Source organism: Egretta garzetta, unplaced genomic scaffold (genome assembly GCF_000687185.1).
Source record: "Egretta garzetta isolate BGI_Z169 unplaced genomic scaffold, ASM68718v1 scaffold963, whole genome shotgun sequence".
NCBI lineage: Eukaryota > Metazoa > Chordata > Aves > Pelecaniformes > Ardeidae > Egretta > Egretta garzetta.
Window position 1 is genome coordinate 149,485 of NW_009259230.1, and position 18,789 is coordinate 168,273.

General features: G+C 40.0%; 1 protein-coding gene across 1 annotated transcript in view; it reads left to right on the forward strand.

The window, feature by feature from the left end:
• Positions 1 to 4,954: 4,954 nt before the first annotated feature.
• The window catches only part of LOC104123579 (zinc finger protein GLIS3-like), a gene marked incomplete at its 3' end in the record, with an annotated part of 42,756 nt that continues 28,921 nt past the window's right edge, over positions 4,955 to 18,789 (forward strand). Inside the window, exon 1 of the mRNA XM_009635847.1 lies at positions 4,955 to 5,342. Coding sequence (XP_009634142.1) covers positions 4,955 to 5,342 — 388 coding nt within the window. The remainder of the gene's footprint in view (positions 5,343 to 18,789) is intronic.

Sequence of the window (18,789 nt, forward strand, 5' to 3'; positions counted from 1 at the left end):
CCTCACACAAAGGCATTCCTTTCTGTGACTAATCTTCCTAGGAATTATAGTGATGCAAGTAATAAGTAATTAGTATATTTCATTACTCTAGCTCTGAGAAATTCAATCATGTTTGGGGGTTGGTTGTCTAACAGTGCTATAGAGGAACTCCTTTAGTTTTCATTTGCCTTGCTCGTTGATGTTGTGTCAAGAAGGCATTCTGATGATGTTTGAGAGCTAGAAACTCTCAGACTGTGTGACCCTTTTCTAGTTTTCCTTGGCTGACCACCTGGGCCTAAGAAAAATGTGGTATTGTCAGAGTACTGCAGTTTGGAATGAAGCCCCCTGTGGTGGTCCAAGAGTACAGTTGTCAAGAAATGGATACAGATGACCAAAACAGTGGCTGCTAATGCGAGGTATTTATTATTCTCAGTAGCGCATGACTTCTGAGATGCTGGCTGGCATGGAGGGTGGGGAAGAGATTCTCTGGAAATCGAGTGGAAAGCTTATTTTGTAGTTTCAGTTTTGAAGCCACATTGTCTTCCTTTATTGCAGCTGTGAGTCTTAATGTACGTATTGTTCCAAGCCTAATTTCAAGCTCCCAGCTATTGTTTTCTTTTCCTAGTTAAATCTCTGTGTGGTTTTCCTTTCCAAGAAGAATTTATTACCATGCTTTGGCCTGTGAGCTATAGCCAGATAATTGTAGAAAAGCTGTAATACCAGTGCTTCCTCTTGGTGGCTTACACCTACATTAGGGTGCATCCTTGTCACAAGCAATTGTGAGATGCAAAAACCTCAGGAGCCTCCAAGGCCCAGTTTTTGTAGCCACTGAGTGGTCGGTGAGGGCGAGGTGAGGCATCCTTATAGCTTTTGGTGGCTGTCCTTTCCCCCCTCTCTATCCCAGTCCTGGGGTCCACCCAGCTTGACTCATCAGGGGGGTGATGTCAGGGAAGGTGGTGACTTCTGAGTATTTCACCATGGTGCCACTGACAGGTGATGCTGCAAATACCATGGCCACAAAACAGGGAAGGGCTGGCAGGGGAGAGCAGAGCTTAAAGGGGAAGGTAGCCCCTTTGGGTGGCTTTGTGGTAGCTCAGCCCTGGTAGGAAGTAAGTGTTTTTTGCCTGGACTTGTGCCAAGGGGATTGTGGAGAGGGGCTTGGTTGTCCCTGGTCGTGGTGGGGATTAGGGAGAGCGCTCGCAGTTTTGGAACGCACAGTCCCAGGGGAGGGGGTTGTGGTTTGTATTTGCTTTCTGCGGTGCATGGTAGCTGCTTCAGAGGTGAGGTGTCTCCAGTGGAAGAACAGAAAGGAGGAATGGTGCATTGTCTTTCACTCTTCTCGGATAGTGCTTGCTACCCTGTGCGCCAAGTGCCAGTCTCTGATAACTGCTTTCGTGAAAGTGTCTCCTGAGCTGGATTTATTACATTTTTTTAAACTGATCTGTGCAGCAGAGTAGTTCAGCTTTTATTGAAGTCGAAAAGGATCTTACCTCTTATTTCAGTGGGTGAAGCAGTAAGCCAACTCTGAGTACTTTTCCTAACTGCACTGCAGAAGTAGACTACATGGCATACTGTGCTGCAGACACAGATTTGTGAATTCTTCTTTTGTTTTGCTTTCTGAAGGATTAGTGTTCAGATTTTCCAGGGCTTCAGCTTGAATTTAAATTTTACTATATGGCTTTCTGAAAGTGAATTTATGAATCATTGGTATGGATTTGAGTAATTATGTTGTCATGCTGTTATTGATAGATGCAGAGTCATAGAGCTTTGAGTAATGCCAGCTTAAAAAAAAAGATACTTTAGAAGCAGTGAACATAACTGTATTTCCTTTAACATCCGTGGGAGCATTTAAAGGTCACTACAATTTCTCACTGATGGACAGAAATATTTCATCAGAAGGTTGCAACTGCTTGTGTTCCTTTGGTAGGACAAAAGAATTTGTCAGCACAGTCATTCAGTCTCAGGATACTATTCTTTTCTGCATTTTTTTTGTGTTTTAACTTAGTACATTAAGCTTCAGCCCTATTGAGGGTTTTCAAGCTTATTTCTAGATAAGCTGTTGTATTTGGTGCTGTTGTGTTTGGTGCTGAATTCCTGCAATTTCCAAGATCACTCTGATTAGAAATTTATCATGTCTTTTTACTATTACAGGTAGCTATAATCAGGAGCTATTTATGGATCTGATGCAAAAGTCAATTAGACTTTTAGAATATAATTCATGTCCAATTGGCTTTTCGTTAGTTATATATGCTTTAATGCACCTCTAGGTAATCTGTTGTTTTGGGTTGAATCAGTTTGGCCACTCTGACTTGGATATGAGAAAGTCCTGACATCATGATGAAGTTGACACTAAACAAATCAAATCAGTGAAAAGCCGCTTACAAACAAGTAAATAATATTGAAAATACCACGAAATAGTAATTAAAAAAAATGGGAAAAATTACGCTCTCCAAGGTGCTTTAATATTTTAAAGCAAGGAGGCGCTGATTTGCATGTTAATGTAATGTTACATGTTTCCACAATAGAATCAGGAAGGAGACTAGATGAAGAAAATGTAGAGACATTACTGAACTTGTTTCTGCTTTCATAAAAAAGGTTGTTTTGTTTGTACTTTCAGGTAATTCAGTTCAAAATACAGCTTACTAGCATGCAGAAAGAAATGCTCGGCCCAGGGGCCTTTCTTCAAGTGTAAAAAAACCCAGCAGTAGCTAATGATAAAATTGAGACAACAATAGGATAGAACACTGTTACTCATTGTAAGATATGATATTACTGGAGAAGAATAGCAAAGGAGACCAACCTACTAACAACATGAGTTGTATATTGACCTGCATTTTATAGGGTGGTAGGTCTGTGTAAGCTATGTAGAAATATTCTTCTGTTGATTAAACTGAAAGTGCTTTTGTTGAGTAAAGCTGGTGCATTTGTCACGTGTACTCCTTTATTATATTAGTGCTTTTGTAATGTAGTTAAAATTGCAGACAAGAATTACAAGTGAGAATGATTGCTATTTGTAGCCAATATAGAGTGACATGGTGTATAGCCTTGCCAGCAAAACAACTGCCTTTGTTTGTATGTCCTTTTCTAAGGATCTAGTCACCTGTGTTAGGGCAAGGTACATTCTGCTTTTAGAACAAGCTCTGAGAATTTAAGAACATTCAGCTCTCCCTGTCCTTGATTGAATTGCAGAGAGTGATTTATGCTTCAGCCAGGCATGAAAATAAACAATATTGCTTTTAATTGGTATGCTTTAAAATTTTTATTCCCACAATATAAAAATGTAACAATTAAAAATACTATGTAGAATAAATCTTTTATGACCATTTAAGTGTGGTTAGGGTATATCTCTCTTATTAATGTCAGTAGGGATTTTGCTCTTGCCTTTGAAAATAATATTCGGTATTAGTAAGTTTTAACTGGAGAGAGTATGTGAATATTTATGCATACGCGTTTATACAGACACTCAGATGGCTTTTACTCTAATCTGGAAGTGTGCTATGAATGCAGTTTTGCAAAATAATCGGGGGTGTTTTGTTTTGGGTTTTTTTGACAGTTCACAGATGGAGAAAATTAAGACATTGCAGAATCATAGTAAGCAAAAGGTTAAGTATGAAGGTTTTACATGAAATTCAATCATGAATATACTGGCTATAATCTTACTGACTTCAGTGTTGAAAATCTCATGTGCTGAAGGAAAAAGTTACAGTTCAACCTTTTGCTGCAGCAAGATCATGATACTTAATTAAAGCCTTGATATATACATGAATGAAAGCCATAATTGAAGCCATACTTCAGTTTTATTTCTGTCAACTTAATTTGTTTGTCTGAACAAGTTAATTAGGCACTGAGTCTACAATTGAACAAAATGCTTAAACGTGTGCTTAATGTTAAACATATGAACCTAGTCATGAAAGTTGGGCATGTGCTGTTCAGCTGAGTTAGGGCTAAAATTACCCCATCTGTGTGATATCTTACCCCAGTGATTTACACTGACAAGTGCAGCTTTTGCCTACAAATCTTTTTTATGTCAGGAAATGTTTAGATCCAGTTGATTCTGCCTTGAGGTAGGTAATGGCTGAGATGATCTCTCAACTCCCTTACCAGTCTTGTTTTCTAAGATTTAAATAACAGGAAAACATAAGTGACGAAAAGCCAGGAGTTCAAAATTACTGGTATAATTTGTAAGATGTCCTTGAAAAATTGCTACTGTATGATTACATTTAAATTATGGCATATCTACAGGCTTACAATAAGCATCCGCTTTTGAAGTGATTGCAGTTGTATGTATGAATACGGCTCTACTCGGCTTTCTTGCAATGCTTTTCTATTGCAAAATGCCACAGAATTTGGAGGACGACAGAGGCATTCCTATGGTTTTGCTGTTCCCTCTTCATTTTGTTGTATGCATACCCTTTAGAATGTGAACTGGTATCTCTTTCCTGTTTTGTCTACATCGGTGTAGCGCTGGCCTACTGTGTGTGCTTTTCAGCACCATTTTAATTAACAGACTGAGGAGATGGCAGAAAAAGGGGCAATAGCCGTGTGCATCCTAACGACAACTCCCTATCAGAGAGTCTTTTCACTCCTGGCTGCCTTCGTGCACTTGGTCAGCATTCACTTAATTTCATGGCTGGTTTAGCTAATGTGAAGGCAGCTGACCTTATTGCAAACTTCAGCTTTTGAACAGGCAGGTTTTCTCTGTGTTAGAGCTCCAAGTAATTGCTTGGCTTTGTTCTTTCTCCCAGATGGACCATATAGTGCTTGTACTTTGTTTCTTGTAACCAGAAATGTCACAAAGTTAGCAGTCATGTGCAGTCCTCTGTCATGTATTATTTACTACAATATCGATTATTTTTATTTATGTATTTTTTTAAACAGGCATAATACACAATGGATTACTTACTGACTTTGGATTGGTATCAGTCATAGCTGTGGGTCTGTAAAAACACACTTTGATTACATTAACTTCTTAAAAATGAATGGGAGGTCATGCAGTATGAGCCATCGGACAACAGGTATTCCTCATGGACCTAGGATGATGATCAGCGGACAGCAGATCCCACCTATCAGAGTTCATGCAGGAACGCCCTGCCCATCTTCAAATAGCAGCGCCCTAAGCCCAGCTATTGGAAACTTGGCTGCCAACCTACACTTAAAGATGCCCCTTGGAGGAGGGGTAGCTCCTCAGAGCAACATCCTTGACAGTCCTATTCACCTTCCTGCTCTAAGTCCCAGGAAACAAGTGGTTACAAATGGGAAGCCTTTATTACAAGTCCCACAGCCCCCAGGACTGCCAGCCCCACAGTCTTTAAAGCCAAAACAGCAAGAATTTGGAAATACTTTCTCCCCATGCACAGGTGAAGGTAAGACTCCTTTTTCTATTGCTATTGGTAATAGCATTTCTTCTCCACTATCCCATACCCAAATAGTACTGGTTTTAGTAGATGGAATCCAGTCTCTTCTTTACCACTCTTTTACTACAAAGGAAGAGACAAAACAAAAAGGGTTTGCTGTTTTCCACAAAAATAATTGATCGTTTGATTATTCCTGGGGGCTTTGTATTACACAGCAGTTGCTCAGAATCCCTGAGCTGTTCTAAGATTCTTTGTAAACAGTGTAGTTTGACTTTGCTTTGCTAACCTAACCTCTTGACTCAACAAATTCAGATAGTCATTTTATGTTCTGTGGCACCAGAATTTTGTGAGTGATATCAGAAATACTCCTTCTTGGATGCATAACACAGCTTTCTGCTGGTGACTAACAGCTGCTTACTGATGAAAACAGCAATGTGCTCATGCTTTTTAGAGCGCATAGGCTGGACAAGCTGTAAAACACCTTGGAGTATATCTTGACCATAGGTTTGCAATCCATTTTTTGGAACCGCTGTTTATGCTGTAGAAAATAGTGATGCATAGTCCTCACAAAATTTCGAGGCTGCTCCTCTGTGAGTAAGTGCCTGTGTATCAGAGATTTACCTATCCAGGAGGAAGTACTTGACTTCCTGTTCTTGGGTCTTTGAAGTCAAAACAGAACTTTTAAGTTTTCAGTACTTCTTGACCTGGTCCTGCTGGAGATGGGGATACTCTTTCGGAGGAGTGTTGGTATCATACTTTGGAAACTGAATGTACATAGACGTAAGAATTTAATGTATAGAAAACAATTAAATGGTTTAAAATACCAAGAAAAGCTGGGGTTGATATCTGAGTGAAAATGCAGAAAAGGAGGCAGAGATTTCCCATTTTATTCGAAGAGTGTTACTTCTCTCCAACTTCTGTTCTTTTTCACTGCTTCCCTTTGAAAACTTAAGGAGCCCATCCCTCTTCAGGAAGACTTACAGGCTTGAAACCAGTATAATTTCAGACAAGTTGAAAGTTAACTGCATGCTTGAGTGCTCTGCTGAGTCAGACCAGTGGTAATGCATATACATATTCATTGGGTGACCTCTGAGATCACCCGTCTGGTGCTTGCTTTGTTGGTGGTGGTGGGTGTGATTCACAGCATATAGCTGTAAGCTTGTGCTGCAGCAGAGAGAGGTGGACTCCTCGCACACTGAGCTTTGGAGGAACTTTTCTCTCTCTCTTTCTCATGGGATCTCTAAAGTAGCCCTACATAACAGCTAATCCACCTGCAGTATGTGTTGCAGAGCAGCATCCCAGGGTGAAGAGAGCATCACCTAGTTTAATGTCCTTGGTTTGAGGATTTTGATCTGTGGTGCCTGACCACTCTGTTCATAGCTGCTGTCATTTATGTCTTTCCTTCTTGGCCTGATTAGCTCTCACATATGTAAAGTAGTCTGCAATTTTGTGGGATAGCCAGTAGAGAATTCAGCTGAAGGGCTGGCACTAGGGAAGTTTATGTACAAACAGTGCTGATTAGACAAGATACTGTGGACTTCAGATACAATGGACTTCAAATTCTGTGTTTCTATGGATTTGGGATTAGTAATTCCTCACGATTTAAAGTTCTTTTTGTTAGCAGGAGCACTTACAGAGTTGACCATTATGCGTGCTGGGAACGTATCCACTGTGGAAGAGCTAAGTGTCATTTACTTGTCATTCACTTGCTCATGTCCAGATAGTTTTCTAAGACTTTGAATGTTGCTATGCTGTATAAAGCATAGGACAACTGTAAATAAGACTGTAAACCTCATAAAACTATTAATGTAGTTTATGTGTGTGCAGCTTTTTCATGTTTTGTCCTTTTCTAGTGGTGGGTATCTGGAGGGAAATGTCTTTTGGTAGTTACCTATTTTAGTTAGACCTTCATCTCAAGAAGAGAACAGTTTTCCTTTTACAGTTGTCTCAGTATCAGCTGTAGAGGTTTGCACTACTCAAAGGGGTTTGGTTTTTTTTTGGTTTTGTTTTTTTACTTTAAAACATATCGGATAGTAGAAGCATCAAGATACACAGCAAAATGACTTGGTGGTGATTTTGGAATGGTTTCCCCTCATGCTTTCAATAATGGATAAAACAGTTTGAAAAAAACCCAGGAGCTTCAGTTTGGGATGGAGGAAAGAAGAGAATATTTTTGGGCAATCCAATTGTGCGCCTTATTTTTTACAGAGGTTTTTTTTTTTTTTGACAGGAGGTGGTGCTGAGCACACAAAAAGAGAACTAATAATCTACAGTAGCCACAAGATGCAGAGAGCCTTTACTTTGCATGAAGGCTCTCTTTATCTTGTGTAATGCTATAAAGCTTTGAAAGGAGATGGTTTTTAGAAAGGATATCATGTTAAGGGAAACTGTTACACTTTTGTGCATTTTGAGAACCTGAAGCACATTGTGCTGTGTTACTGTATGGAGAAAAAAAGCAAGTCTGAACATGCGCTGGTGTACATCTCTGACGGCAGTCACTTTACTTCCTGTGTGGTACTGATGGTATAATATGCTTTCTAGTACTATGTTGTGGATATGAAAAAGAAAATAGTGTAGTGGTGGATTTTTTTCAGTACAGGAAATTGTGCTAGTACAGTGACTTTTTTTTTCTTTCTTGCTAGGAGTGTACATTTTTGTGTACCCATATTAGAGATTTTCACATAGAAATTAGGCACAAAATGCAGGCATAACAGTGTATGTATTCGGCACTGGAAATCTACAGTCTCTCATTTTGTTTGATATGTGTATTTAACCACTTTTTGTAAATAATTGGTTTCAAACCTTTTAGATTTACTTAGGCTTAGAAAGCAATTTTTACTGACAGTGTCTGCTGAGGTGAAAGTGAGATAGAGAGACATCAGGCAGGAATGAGCAGAAAGGGGGAAAGGATGAGAAGAGTGAAGGAAGACACAAGACCATAACCTGTCCGGCACTGGTCTTCATCTTCTTTCATCAATGCAGATCTTTTGACAGAAGTCTTAATGAAAAAGAATATAATTTTAAAAATCCAGCTTTCTACTGAGTGTTCTGTTAAGAAGATTTTTTTTTAAAGTATTGAAATTTCAAATAGTTCAAATTAGAACTGTGATCTAAATGTAGTGATGTTCAAAAATTATGTATTCAGGAATTTATTACTAGCATATCTGCACATTATAAACACCTGAATTGTATTTTGTCTTCTGGAAAACCTACTAGCTGTTCTTTTTGCTCACCTTATTCATGCTGTGCAGACAATGGACTTGTGAGTGTGTGCTTGACTATGTTCAGGCATATCCTGAGTGTTCTCAGGTCTCATGTGGTAATTAAACCCCCAAATCTTTCTGAAAACAACACATATTTTTTGAAAGGACCAATGTGTTCAACACCTATACTGGTTTCTCTTACTCAGTGAATGAAAACATGCTTTTGAAGTCCATCAAGAAGTATTAAAGATAAACATATCCCTGCCAGTGTAGGTGGTTATGGAAGGCAGCTGTGGGAGTAGTTGGGGAGGATACCTTATATTTTTCCCTCAGAGTTATTTGAAAGCACCACTGAGGGGAGGGTCCTGCTGGGGGAGTTGGATCCTTGGTCTGAATTGCTGTGGTCATACTTAACATGCTTATGGCAGTTCATTAAAAGTTTAGGAGTGGATTTTCCTGTCCTCTAAGACAATATATTGTAGTTATAAAGCAGTTTGGATTTGGCTGATGGAGAATTTCCACTGTGACCAAAATTCCATGCTGAGGTGCTGTTGGTGGAGGTGGTGCAACTGCTGTACCTCCAGCCACCACGCTCATAACCTGGTGGAGACACCCAACATGGACATGGGGAGGGGAAAGGCAGCCTGTCAGCCTGGCTTTTGGTCTTCCTTCCTGTGATTGTGGTTCGATCTGGTGTGTCTGGCAAGACTTTCTAGAAATTGCGAGCAGCTCAGTCATGAGAGCCGTAGCCATCTCTTTGCACTCCCCATTCCTCCTGGTAGCAGGTGACACTGCACACGTGGGGAGTTCAAGCCTTGGAAACCAGTCTGGCCTTTTTTTCCACCTCAAGTGCTCTATGAAAACCAGTGTAGTCAGCCTGTGGGTATGTGACTAAGACCATTACAGTTGTGAAGAGTTGACATGAAAATACTTGAGATGAGGCTTGAAGAAGCAAATCTGGACACTTGCTTGTAAGAAATGCAGAAACTTGTGCAGATAGGCATGGACCCCCTTTGTTCTCCTTTCCAGAGACATTGAAAAGACAGCTGGTATCTTCCATTGCTATGGTTCCTGCAGTGTTAAGTTGTTCCTTGACATGAAAAATCATTGTGTATTTTATCTCCTATTCTCTTGCAAATGTGACTGTAATTTTCTTCTAGTAGTCAGTTAGCTAGTGTTCATGTGTAAGGTGAGCGTGTTTCCTGCTGGACATCATTAAGTCCCTTCCTTATCCTGGAAATAGTTGACAGGCATTAAATCTTGGGGTTGGGATGGTTTGTGGGGTTTTTTTCCCCCCAGAGGCTCTGAAGAAGCAGCAGCTCCAATGCTGCTAAGCTGTGTGAGAACTGTGAACTTGGTCAGGGAAGATCATTTGTCTCCAGTTTCCAAGAGAGCCTTGTTTCGCTTTTGAACAATAACCACACAGGTCTGTGAGGAGTGTTATATGCAGAAGTGTTAATCAGTAAGCAGCTTGAGCCACACTTGAAATCTCTTCAACATACTTATTTTGCTCTCTAGTACTCTTGGTTTTATGTGTCAGTTGGCACAGTCTGAAAAAAGATGTTCATCAGTATTCTGTGCAGTTCCTTATGCAGAAAGCTTGACTCAAGACTTACTTTCTTTTTCAGTTGTTTTCTATAATCAATTGTCAGCAGTTTTAAAGCCTGGTTATTGACAATGTTTAAGCACAGCAAAGTGATTAAGTGATAAAGAACTTAGTTTTATCCATTATGACACTTTTCCCAGCTTTGCATGTTTCGGTGGCCTTGATGTGCTTGAAAAACAACACAGGATCCACCAAGGCAAGGAAATCATTATTTGCAGCTCTGGCAATTGTTGGGGAGATCCATTCTGTAGACAGTGGGTTTTGGTGGATTCTTTTGTCTGGTCCAGGACTTTTCAAAATGGCACAGCTGAGAACGTGAGACTCCCTGTGTTTAATTCTGCAGTTCGTTTTAGGGACTGGAAGACCAGCAAGACTGGTCAGGTTTGAGAAGGTTCATTGTGGTTCTTGGTATGCCGCTCATAGAATGTATGAGAGTTTACCAGTTTATTTCATTTTTATGTAAAAGATGGTGCACAGATTCCTGTTGCAAGACATTCCTTTGGAGTGCTCATTCCAGGTTAATTTTTTTTGTCCTGTCTGTCATGTTTCAGGCATGGTTCAACTCCTGAACATATATGATGTTCAGGCAGCTCTTGAACACAAATGATGAAAGGCAGTGATTTACATTGACTTTGACTCTGTACTTTTAGAGTCTTAAGCATTCAGAATTTTGTTTAAGAAGAAAATGTTTAAGAAAATAAAAATAGCTGGTGATACCAAAACGCCTGTTGGACTATGTGTTATAAAGGCCCCAGGCAACTTACAAAAATTCCCTGAAGAGTGTTAGGCTTAATGCCAAGAAGGATCTATTTTACACAGGAACTGTAAAATCCCTCAAGAGTATTAGGCGTATTGCCAAGACTTATCCATTCTGTGTTGAGTGTAATTTACCTTCTCTCATACCCAGCCTTCTACTTTTGTCCTCTGCTTTGTAGGCCTGGACAGTGAGTTTTAAAATTAAGTGCAGCTATTCAAAATACAGTATAGCAAAAGAGTAGATTTAAGTAAACTCATACTTTATCATTTTCTTAGATGAAGTATTATTCTTTGAGACTGGGGCAAACGAGTTGAGGGTGGTGGGGTGTATTTATCAATAGCTTTATGACACCTGTTTTCACCATGATGACAGCTTGCTGTTGTCAATAGCATCCAGAGAGTATCTCCAGCTGGAAGGCTGCAAAGAAAGCATGGGCAACGTGGACGGGGGAGGCTGCATTACACCAAGCTTGCGACCCCATGAGCTACCTCTGGTGGAGATCTCAGTAAGCCTTTGAATGTCCACCACAGTAAAATTCCCAAAGGATAAAATAACGGCAGATGTACCTTCCTGAGAGGGTGACTATTCCAGGAATGTAACATTTCCTTTTTTTAACTCCGTCGTCACTGATTAAAGGATGCTTATGCATTGTACTTAAGTCATCCTAAAAATGTCTAATGAGTTTTGTATCCTCCTTCAAGTTTGCAGAGAGGAAAATTTGATGCCACAGGTCAAGCCATCATAAACAAGCAAACCAGAACAGGCCAAACTATTATATTTTTACTTTACTTTCTTTGAGAATCTTCAGCTTAGTGCATGATTTTTCCATTTTATCACCAGGAGGTGGCACTAACAAAATCTGTCTTCATACAGATAGATGCATGTTTCAGCCACCTTTTTACGGAGGAAATTTGGAATAAAAATCCAGCTGAAATATGAAAGTGCTGGAGGTTTTGAACCTGAAAATTCTTGAAAACTACTGTGAGGGCACATCTCCCTCTGAGTGAATTAAGATTTGAGTATTTTGGTGTGAATATGGGTAAATCACTTCTATTGTTTTCATTGGCGAATTTTGGATAATTTTTTTTTACATTTATACAGTGCTTTGAGATCTCCACCTGAAGTGCAATTTACTGATACCAAAACACAAAATTAATTTCAGGGCTGCATGTGCACCTAGGGAGAGAGAACAGGTTGTTTGTGCCTTTACGTGGAGGAGCAGGAGGCCAAAAAACAGCGTGGTGCACAGTGAAGCATAGGTGTTTGCACATACTGATTTGGCATATTACCGTTGTGTTCTTCTTGACCTGTATTGCCTATACAAGCAGTGCTATAACATGATCTTCAGCATGGTAACGTGTTCCTTTGTTTGGTCCATGCTGCTGCAGACCTGTTTGATGGTGGTGAACAGGAATCATACCAACTGTTTGCTTTATTTTAGCTGCTCTCTCCTACCCCTCACCCACAGAAAACAAAGGGAAGAGAAGCTGCTCTATTTACTTTCGGGGTTCTCACACAGTTGTAAATACTTGGAATAGTCCTGTGAGGAGCAGGGAGTTGGATTCAGTGATCCTTACGTGTTCCTTCTACCTTGAGATATGCTGTGATTCTGTAATTCCTCTGTGAATAAAAGCAGGAATTGTCTGTGCCAATTAGATTTTTTGCTTTTCTATTTTACTTATGGCTGGTCTTTCTGAAGCTGAATTTGATAATAGTTCTGTCTCAGAGTTCAAGGAAGCTGGGGGAATTAGTATGACTTTTTAAAAGGACCATGCTTATATGTTTGAACTTTCACTTCGCTTGGACAATAAACTGACTTAAAATGTATTGGACCTGTTTCTAACTGGGTTATAAATAGCCTGCATATGTTCCTTTGGCTGTGTTTCTGTACCACTTATCCCTTCAAAGTAAATTTTGTCTCAGGCCAGTGAGGTGTTTGCAGGCATTGCACGTTACCTTATACTTGAACTAGTGGACTATGTCCTTCACTGCTAGTTGTAAGAGTGTAGATCATCGTTTCAGCAGGTTTGAGATAGAGGCTCAATATGTGTTGGGTGCAAAAGGTGGGGCGCTGGGCAGGGAATGCAGAGATGCAGATGGGAAAACAAGGTTCAGCTGATGTCAAAACTCAGTATTCGTATCAGCATGGCAGAATTTTATTCTGTTCTTTGCTGTGGTACGTGCTGCTGGAGCTTCTTGAACTATTTTATCCCATTTTAGCTCTATTCTAGCCCTGTTCTCACTCTCCCCATTTGTTTCTCTTCTCTGTTTGGATTCATGGTGAAGGGTTTATTTTATGTTTGCACAGTGACAAACACAACTGCTACTGTAGCTTCTGGGCATTGCTGCAACGCAAGTCACAATGTCAGTGATGAAAATATGATACATAGTGATGGGTGTGTTGTAAGTGTCTATAGTGAATAAGTAAATGGGGAGATTATTCTCTTTTGAACAAACAAAAAAATTTTAAATGTGGTACTAACTGTAAGGTACCAGAAGAAATATACTGCCATGAAATGCTTACTGTAGTCTTTCAAATTGTATTAATATGAACTGCAACAGCCAAACATGGTCTTTTTATCTTTTGTCTCCCATGGTAAACTTACTGGGTAAACAGAATTATGACAACGTAGTAATTATTGAGTACTGTGACTTTACTAATGAAACATGGTCAGTGGTAAAGTGGTACTACCTCTGTATTTCAGCGAAGAAACATCTTCAGGTCTAGTGGCTCTAGGGGAAACATTGATCTCCTAATTTATCTTCGATAGTTGATCTTGCAAAAACAATAAGCACTTTCTGTTCATTGTCTTAAAATAAGAATCTAGATTATTCATAAAGGTGGAAATTTTTTGAGACTGGGTGTACAGCTAGAGAAATTGTAGCCTGCATTTAACCATCATATTTATGGGGCTAAGTTAGATACTGCCATTTTAAACCAATGTTTGTGAAATTCTGCAGGTGGCAAGCATGCACTTCAGCTGTTTCGTGGCTGGTAGTTCTAGGGAGATTTAGGAGGTAGGACTGGTAGTGTTTGGGTGTCACAGGGCTACATTTGCTGCTGAAGCTGATTAACTGTTGAATTGTTTCTAGAAGTCAGCTTGGACTTCTTGGAAATCACTCCAAGGTCCCCCCAGAATGGGAAGGGAGCATAAGGAATGCGTCTCACATCATAAAAGGCAGGAGGGCCTGCGGCAGGAGCAAGGAATGAGCTTTCTCCTTCTCTGAGCCCTTTCCCTAATCTTGTGATGAGCGATACAGCTGATACATAGGCCCTTGTGAAAAAAAACAAACAAACCAAAACAAACCCAAAACACCCTCTCAGGCAATATTCTCCAGCTCTAAACAGATGAAATTGAACTTTTCCTTGTGATAAAAACCTCAGTTCATTGGGGTTCTATGTAGTCAGTTCTACAGATACCATGCAGTTGATAAAATCAGTGGTTTAAGTGGTTTTCCCTTGGCTGTACAGAGAAATCTATCCCTATTTAGTCTAACCATCTGACACTTTAATAGGCTGAAACAGAATATGGTTCACTTTTGCTACTGCTGTCTTTTCAACAACAATAAAAAAAAGCATTTTAAAAGCCTTTATGACAAGAGGATCAGAAAGAGGAATTCCTTTCTGGAACTATTACCCTATTCTGGGTGGAAATTGTTCCATTCAACTCCTATCATGAATTCTGTTATCTGCTCAGGCAGAACCAGTGTTTGAACAGTTAGGGCATTAGCAAATGCTTTGCTAGTTGCATATCTTAGACTTTTTTTTTTTTTTTGTGGATGCATGTAATTCAGATTTCGATGAATGAGTGGCAGCACTGCAGTACATTTCTTCTGACAGGGTATTTTAAATTGCATAAATTGACAGTTGGTGCAGTCGATTATCCTACTTGCCAATTTAACCACAGGTCTGACGTTTTGTCAGAGGACAGCACCAAGCTGAGAGGTCAGCAGAAGAGACATGCTTTTCCCAGCTTTAGTTACTATAACAAAGCAGTTGCTGCACAACACTTCCCTTGTAAAAGCTCTGGAAAGAATTTTGGCATAACAGGTTGCCCCACAGGTGTTCACATGGCAGGCGGGTAGTGTCCAAGGGAGACATCTCCAGGGCATGAGTCTCCTGTTGGTACTTGGCGTGGGTGAACTTCTGCCAGTGAGAAGAACTGGTGTCCTGGCTGGCCCATGGCTGTGTGCGAGTGAGGAAACTCCTGTTTTCCTCACTACACTTCCCCCTTGCAAATATGTCCAAAAGCCTCATGAATTCAGTTCCCTGAAATGATGCCATATCTTGTCCAGCCAAATTACTACTGAAATCACAGGTGTACTCAGAACTTCATATTTGGGCTCAAATAAGGGATTACTTTGCATGCTCTTGTCTGCATGGTCAGAATTATACTGTAGAGCTTCCTTCTTCTTTGAGGGCAGATCAATAGGGTGAAATGTTATTTTCATTCAGGAGGCATTCCTCTGAGCTCAGGAAGGGCTGCTTTGACTGACTTTGCCTTAGTACTATTTGTTTTTTAATGAATTGAAGCCTTAAAAAAATAAAAATCTTTACTGGAGATGCGTGTGAAGAAGAAAAGATACTGAAACAATGATGAGTGGATGCAGTACTTTATAAGGACATACTTTTCCATTTTCACTTCCTTGCAGTGTCTGCCTTTTCTTTTTTTTTTTTTTTTAAGTATAAAAGGGAGAAGGCACTGGAGGTGCTTGACCATTGCTATCTGGTCTGTATCTCAGCTGCAGAGAAATATGCTCCATCAGACTAAGATCTGCCTGCCACTAAAGAAGCTGTATTTGGGTCTCCAGCAGAGCAGTGGGATAATGCTGTTTTCCTGAAGTCTCATGGAACTGGTATTGTTTCATGTGCAGGAGAATCCAGGCTCTTCTGCTTTTACAAAAAAAATAATCGGGTGATTCCTACTTTGTCTTTGGTAAAAATCTTTTACAGAATCAAATTTGAAAAATTAATTACTAAAATCTTTAACAGTAGATTAAAACTAGTAGATTAAAAAAACCCAGTAGAATAACATTTGCAGTGTGGCTAAAAAACCACTGACAAGCATTAAGAGCTTGCAAACTGGAAATAGCAAATGCCAGCTGGAAACGGCAAGCTTTAAAGTCACTTTTCCCCCAAAATGTTCTTTGCTTTTCTTACTGGTGAAAGATAGTACTAAGGATGTAAGTGATTAAATTTGGCAGATGTGATTTCTGAGTCAGTGGTCAGTTAGCAAGTGGTATAGCTCAGCTGAATGGTCCCAAGAAGGTTTCAGGAATGCTATCTTGGTGAAATGTCTGATTCGGTTCCCCGGTTGTTAGTGGAGATCACAGCTGTTAATACCTGTGATAGAGAATGCTGGTTGGACATTATGCAATAGATATGTGAAGACTTAAGGTCAGTTTTCTAAATTAGCTGTTATAAAAAATAGGATAACAACTCTCATAAAAAAAGTGAAAGCAGTAAGAGGAGAAGTCAACATGTTTATTCATAAATCCCCAGGGTTATATGGAGTCCCTGCTGGCAACCAGTGCAGGAGTTTGGGTGCTATGGCAAGGCCTGCCCTGTCCTCTCCAGTCCTTAGCGTAGTCTTTGTGTCTGTCTCCCCTGAGATGTGGCCATCTGCCCACCCACTGCCATCTCTTCAGCTCCATCCTGGCACCATCCAGTCTCTCCAGCCCTCTCTCCCTCCGCTAGCCCCGCAGCTCCCAAAAGGAGGAAGGGTCTTTCTTTCCCAGGGATGACTGTGGTCCTGCCCCTTCTAACAGCAAGCGCATGCAACTGGGACCATGCTGCTCAGGTCAGGCTGCTGCAGCTTTGTTGCATTTTCAGGAGCTGTGGGACTGAAGACCTGCAAACTGCTCTAGGAGCTTCAGGACAAAAAAAATGTTACCATGTCATTTCCAAAAAGGGGTTCCATTCAAATGGAGGGTGAATTTTTAGGCTGGATTATATTTTATTAACATTGTAATGTATTCAGGTTTTGTTGGTTATGAACACCAAGAGTGATGATCTTGTATGAGCAGCAATGAAATTGTACAGGTTCCGCTGTTTAAGTGGTATTTGGTATTGACTGGACTGGGGATGGAGATACAGCGATAAAAAGATTCTCTGTCTGCTTTCCAGAATCCTCAAATCTTGGGGTTTTGATGAAAAATATTTCATTTTATTTCACCTGAATGGCTCTTTACTTTATTGCGCCTCTTTACTTTATTGCTCCTCTTTACTGCTACTTGAATGAGGAGTCTAAGGCTAAACCGAGTGCTAAACTAGTGTTGTATCCTGCCTTCCACACTAAAAAATTTCGCCTGAATATTTCATCTGAATGGCTCTTTTCTTTATTGCACCTCTTGTACTGTTACTTGAATGAAGAGTTTAAGGCTAAACAGAGTGCTAAACTAGTGTTATATCCTGCCTTTCATGCAAAAAAAATTATCTTTACAGTGTAGGAATACAGTTTGTCTCTCTCTGTCTGTTTCTGAGACTCGGATGAGATTTGGCCCCTGAAAAGTCATTTGGGTTACCAAGAATTTCACCATGGATTGTTTGGAAACATCCTAAATAAGTGTTTTGAGCACAGAAGTTAAAAAAAAAAAAAAGTCTATATACAGTTTAGTATTTTTACTTAGTATGGTAAAAAGAAAATAGATACTCTTACTAAGTAAAAAAGGCACTTGAGAAAACCCAGAATAAATTGTAATATTTGCCTGAATTTATAATTCATGCTTTATTCAAATACCAGTCTAGTATGACAGGCAGTTGTCATCATTGCTGACATTATCAACAGGAAGTTTACTTTGGCAGCTAAATATAGTTCTTAATAGCCTGACATACACTTTAACATCCTTGTTCTGTCCTACTGAGATGTTTTCAATGGCTTATTTCAGAGGTTAAGTCAAGAGTTCAGAGAGTAGCATATTTGATCTAGAATGAACTTAGATTTATTATGTACTACTGTTTGAACATCTGTTAATAAATCTGCAGTTGGCTTTCAAGTTCCAGGTAACCAAACTATAATTGGCCTGTCAATTGGCCTTCCCAAATAAATGTTCTAAAAAACTACTGACTCAGGATTGTTGTCAATGGATTAGTGAAATATATCTTCTAACACAATCCACACTGTTTCTTGTGAATGTTTTGGTGCTTTTGGCAGTAGGAGAGGACTGCTTGGACATTTATTTGCTTAAGCATGTTGTCTTTCAAGTAAGATGAAATGTTTAGAAAAATTTCGTGTAATGTAAGAGAAATGCTGTTCATTTTGGGATCTCGAGGACTGCTGGGAGACCACTTTTGATATGCTGTGTACCCTTCTGGCCAACTCCTGAGCAACGGGACAGTGAATGCTGCTGCCTGACTCTTCTTTGCCCATAGAAGTACAAGGCTGCTGGGTTTTGCCCACTTCATCTAAACTCAGATGTTGCTAGCTTTGCTGCACCACCTGAAGTGGCTTTCTATTTTGACTTCTTGCTGCATCAACATCTTTCCCATTTTGCATATACTTTCTCAACTACTTTCTTCATTGGTGTGAAATATGGTTATGTATCTTATTTTCATGTGAAAAGCCATTTATTTTTTAATGCATCATGTGTGTTTATAAGAGACCAGGAAATTTTTAATGTATTCATCAATGACCTAGACAGTGAGATTGAGTGCACCCTCAGCAAGTTTGCGGATGACACCAAGCTGAGTGGTGCGGTTGATACACCAGAAGGACCGGGATGTTATCCAGAGAGACCTGGACAGGCTAGGGAGGTGGGCCTGTGTGAACCTCATGAGGTTCAACAAGACCAAGTGCAACGTCATGCACCTGGGTCGGCGTGACCCCCAGTATCAATACAGGCTGGGGGAAGAAAGGATCGAGAGCAGCCCTGCCGAGAGGGACTTGGGGG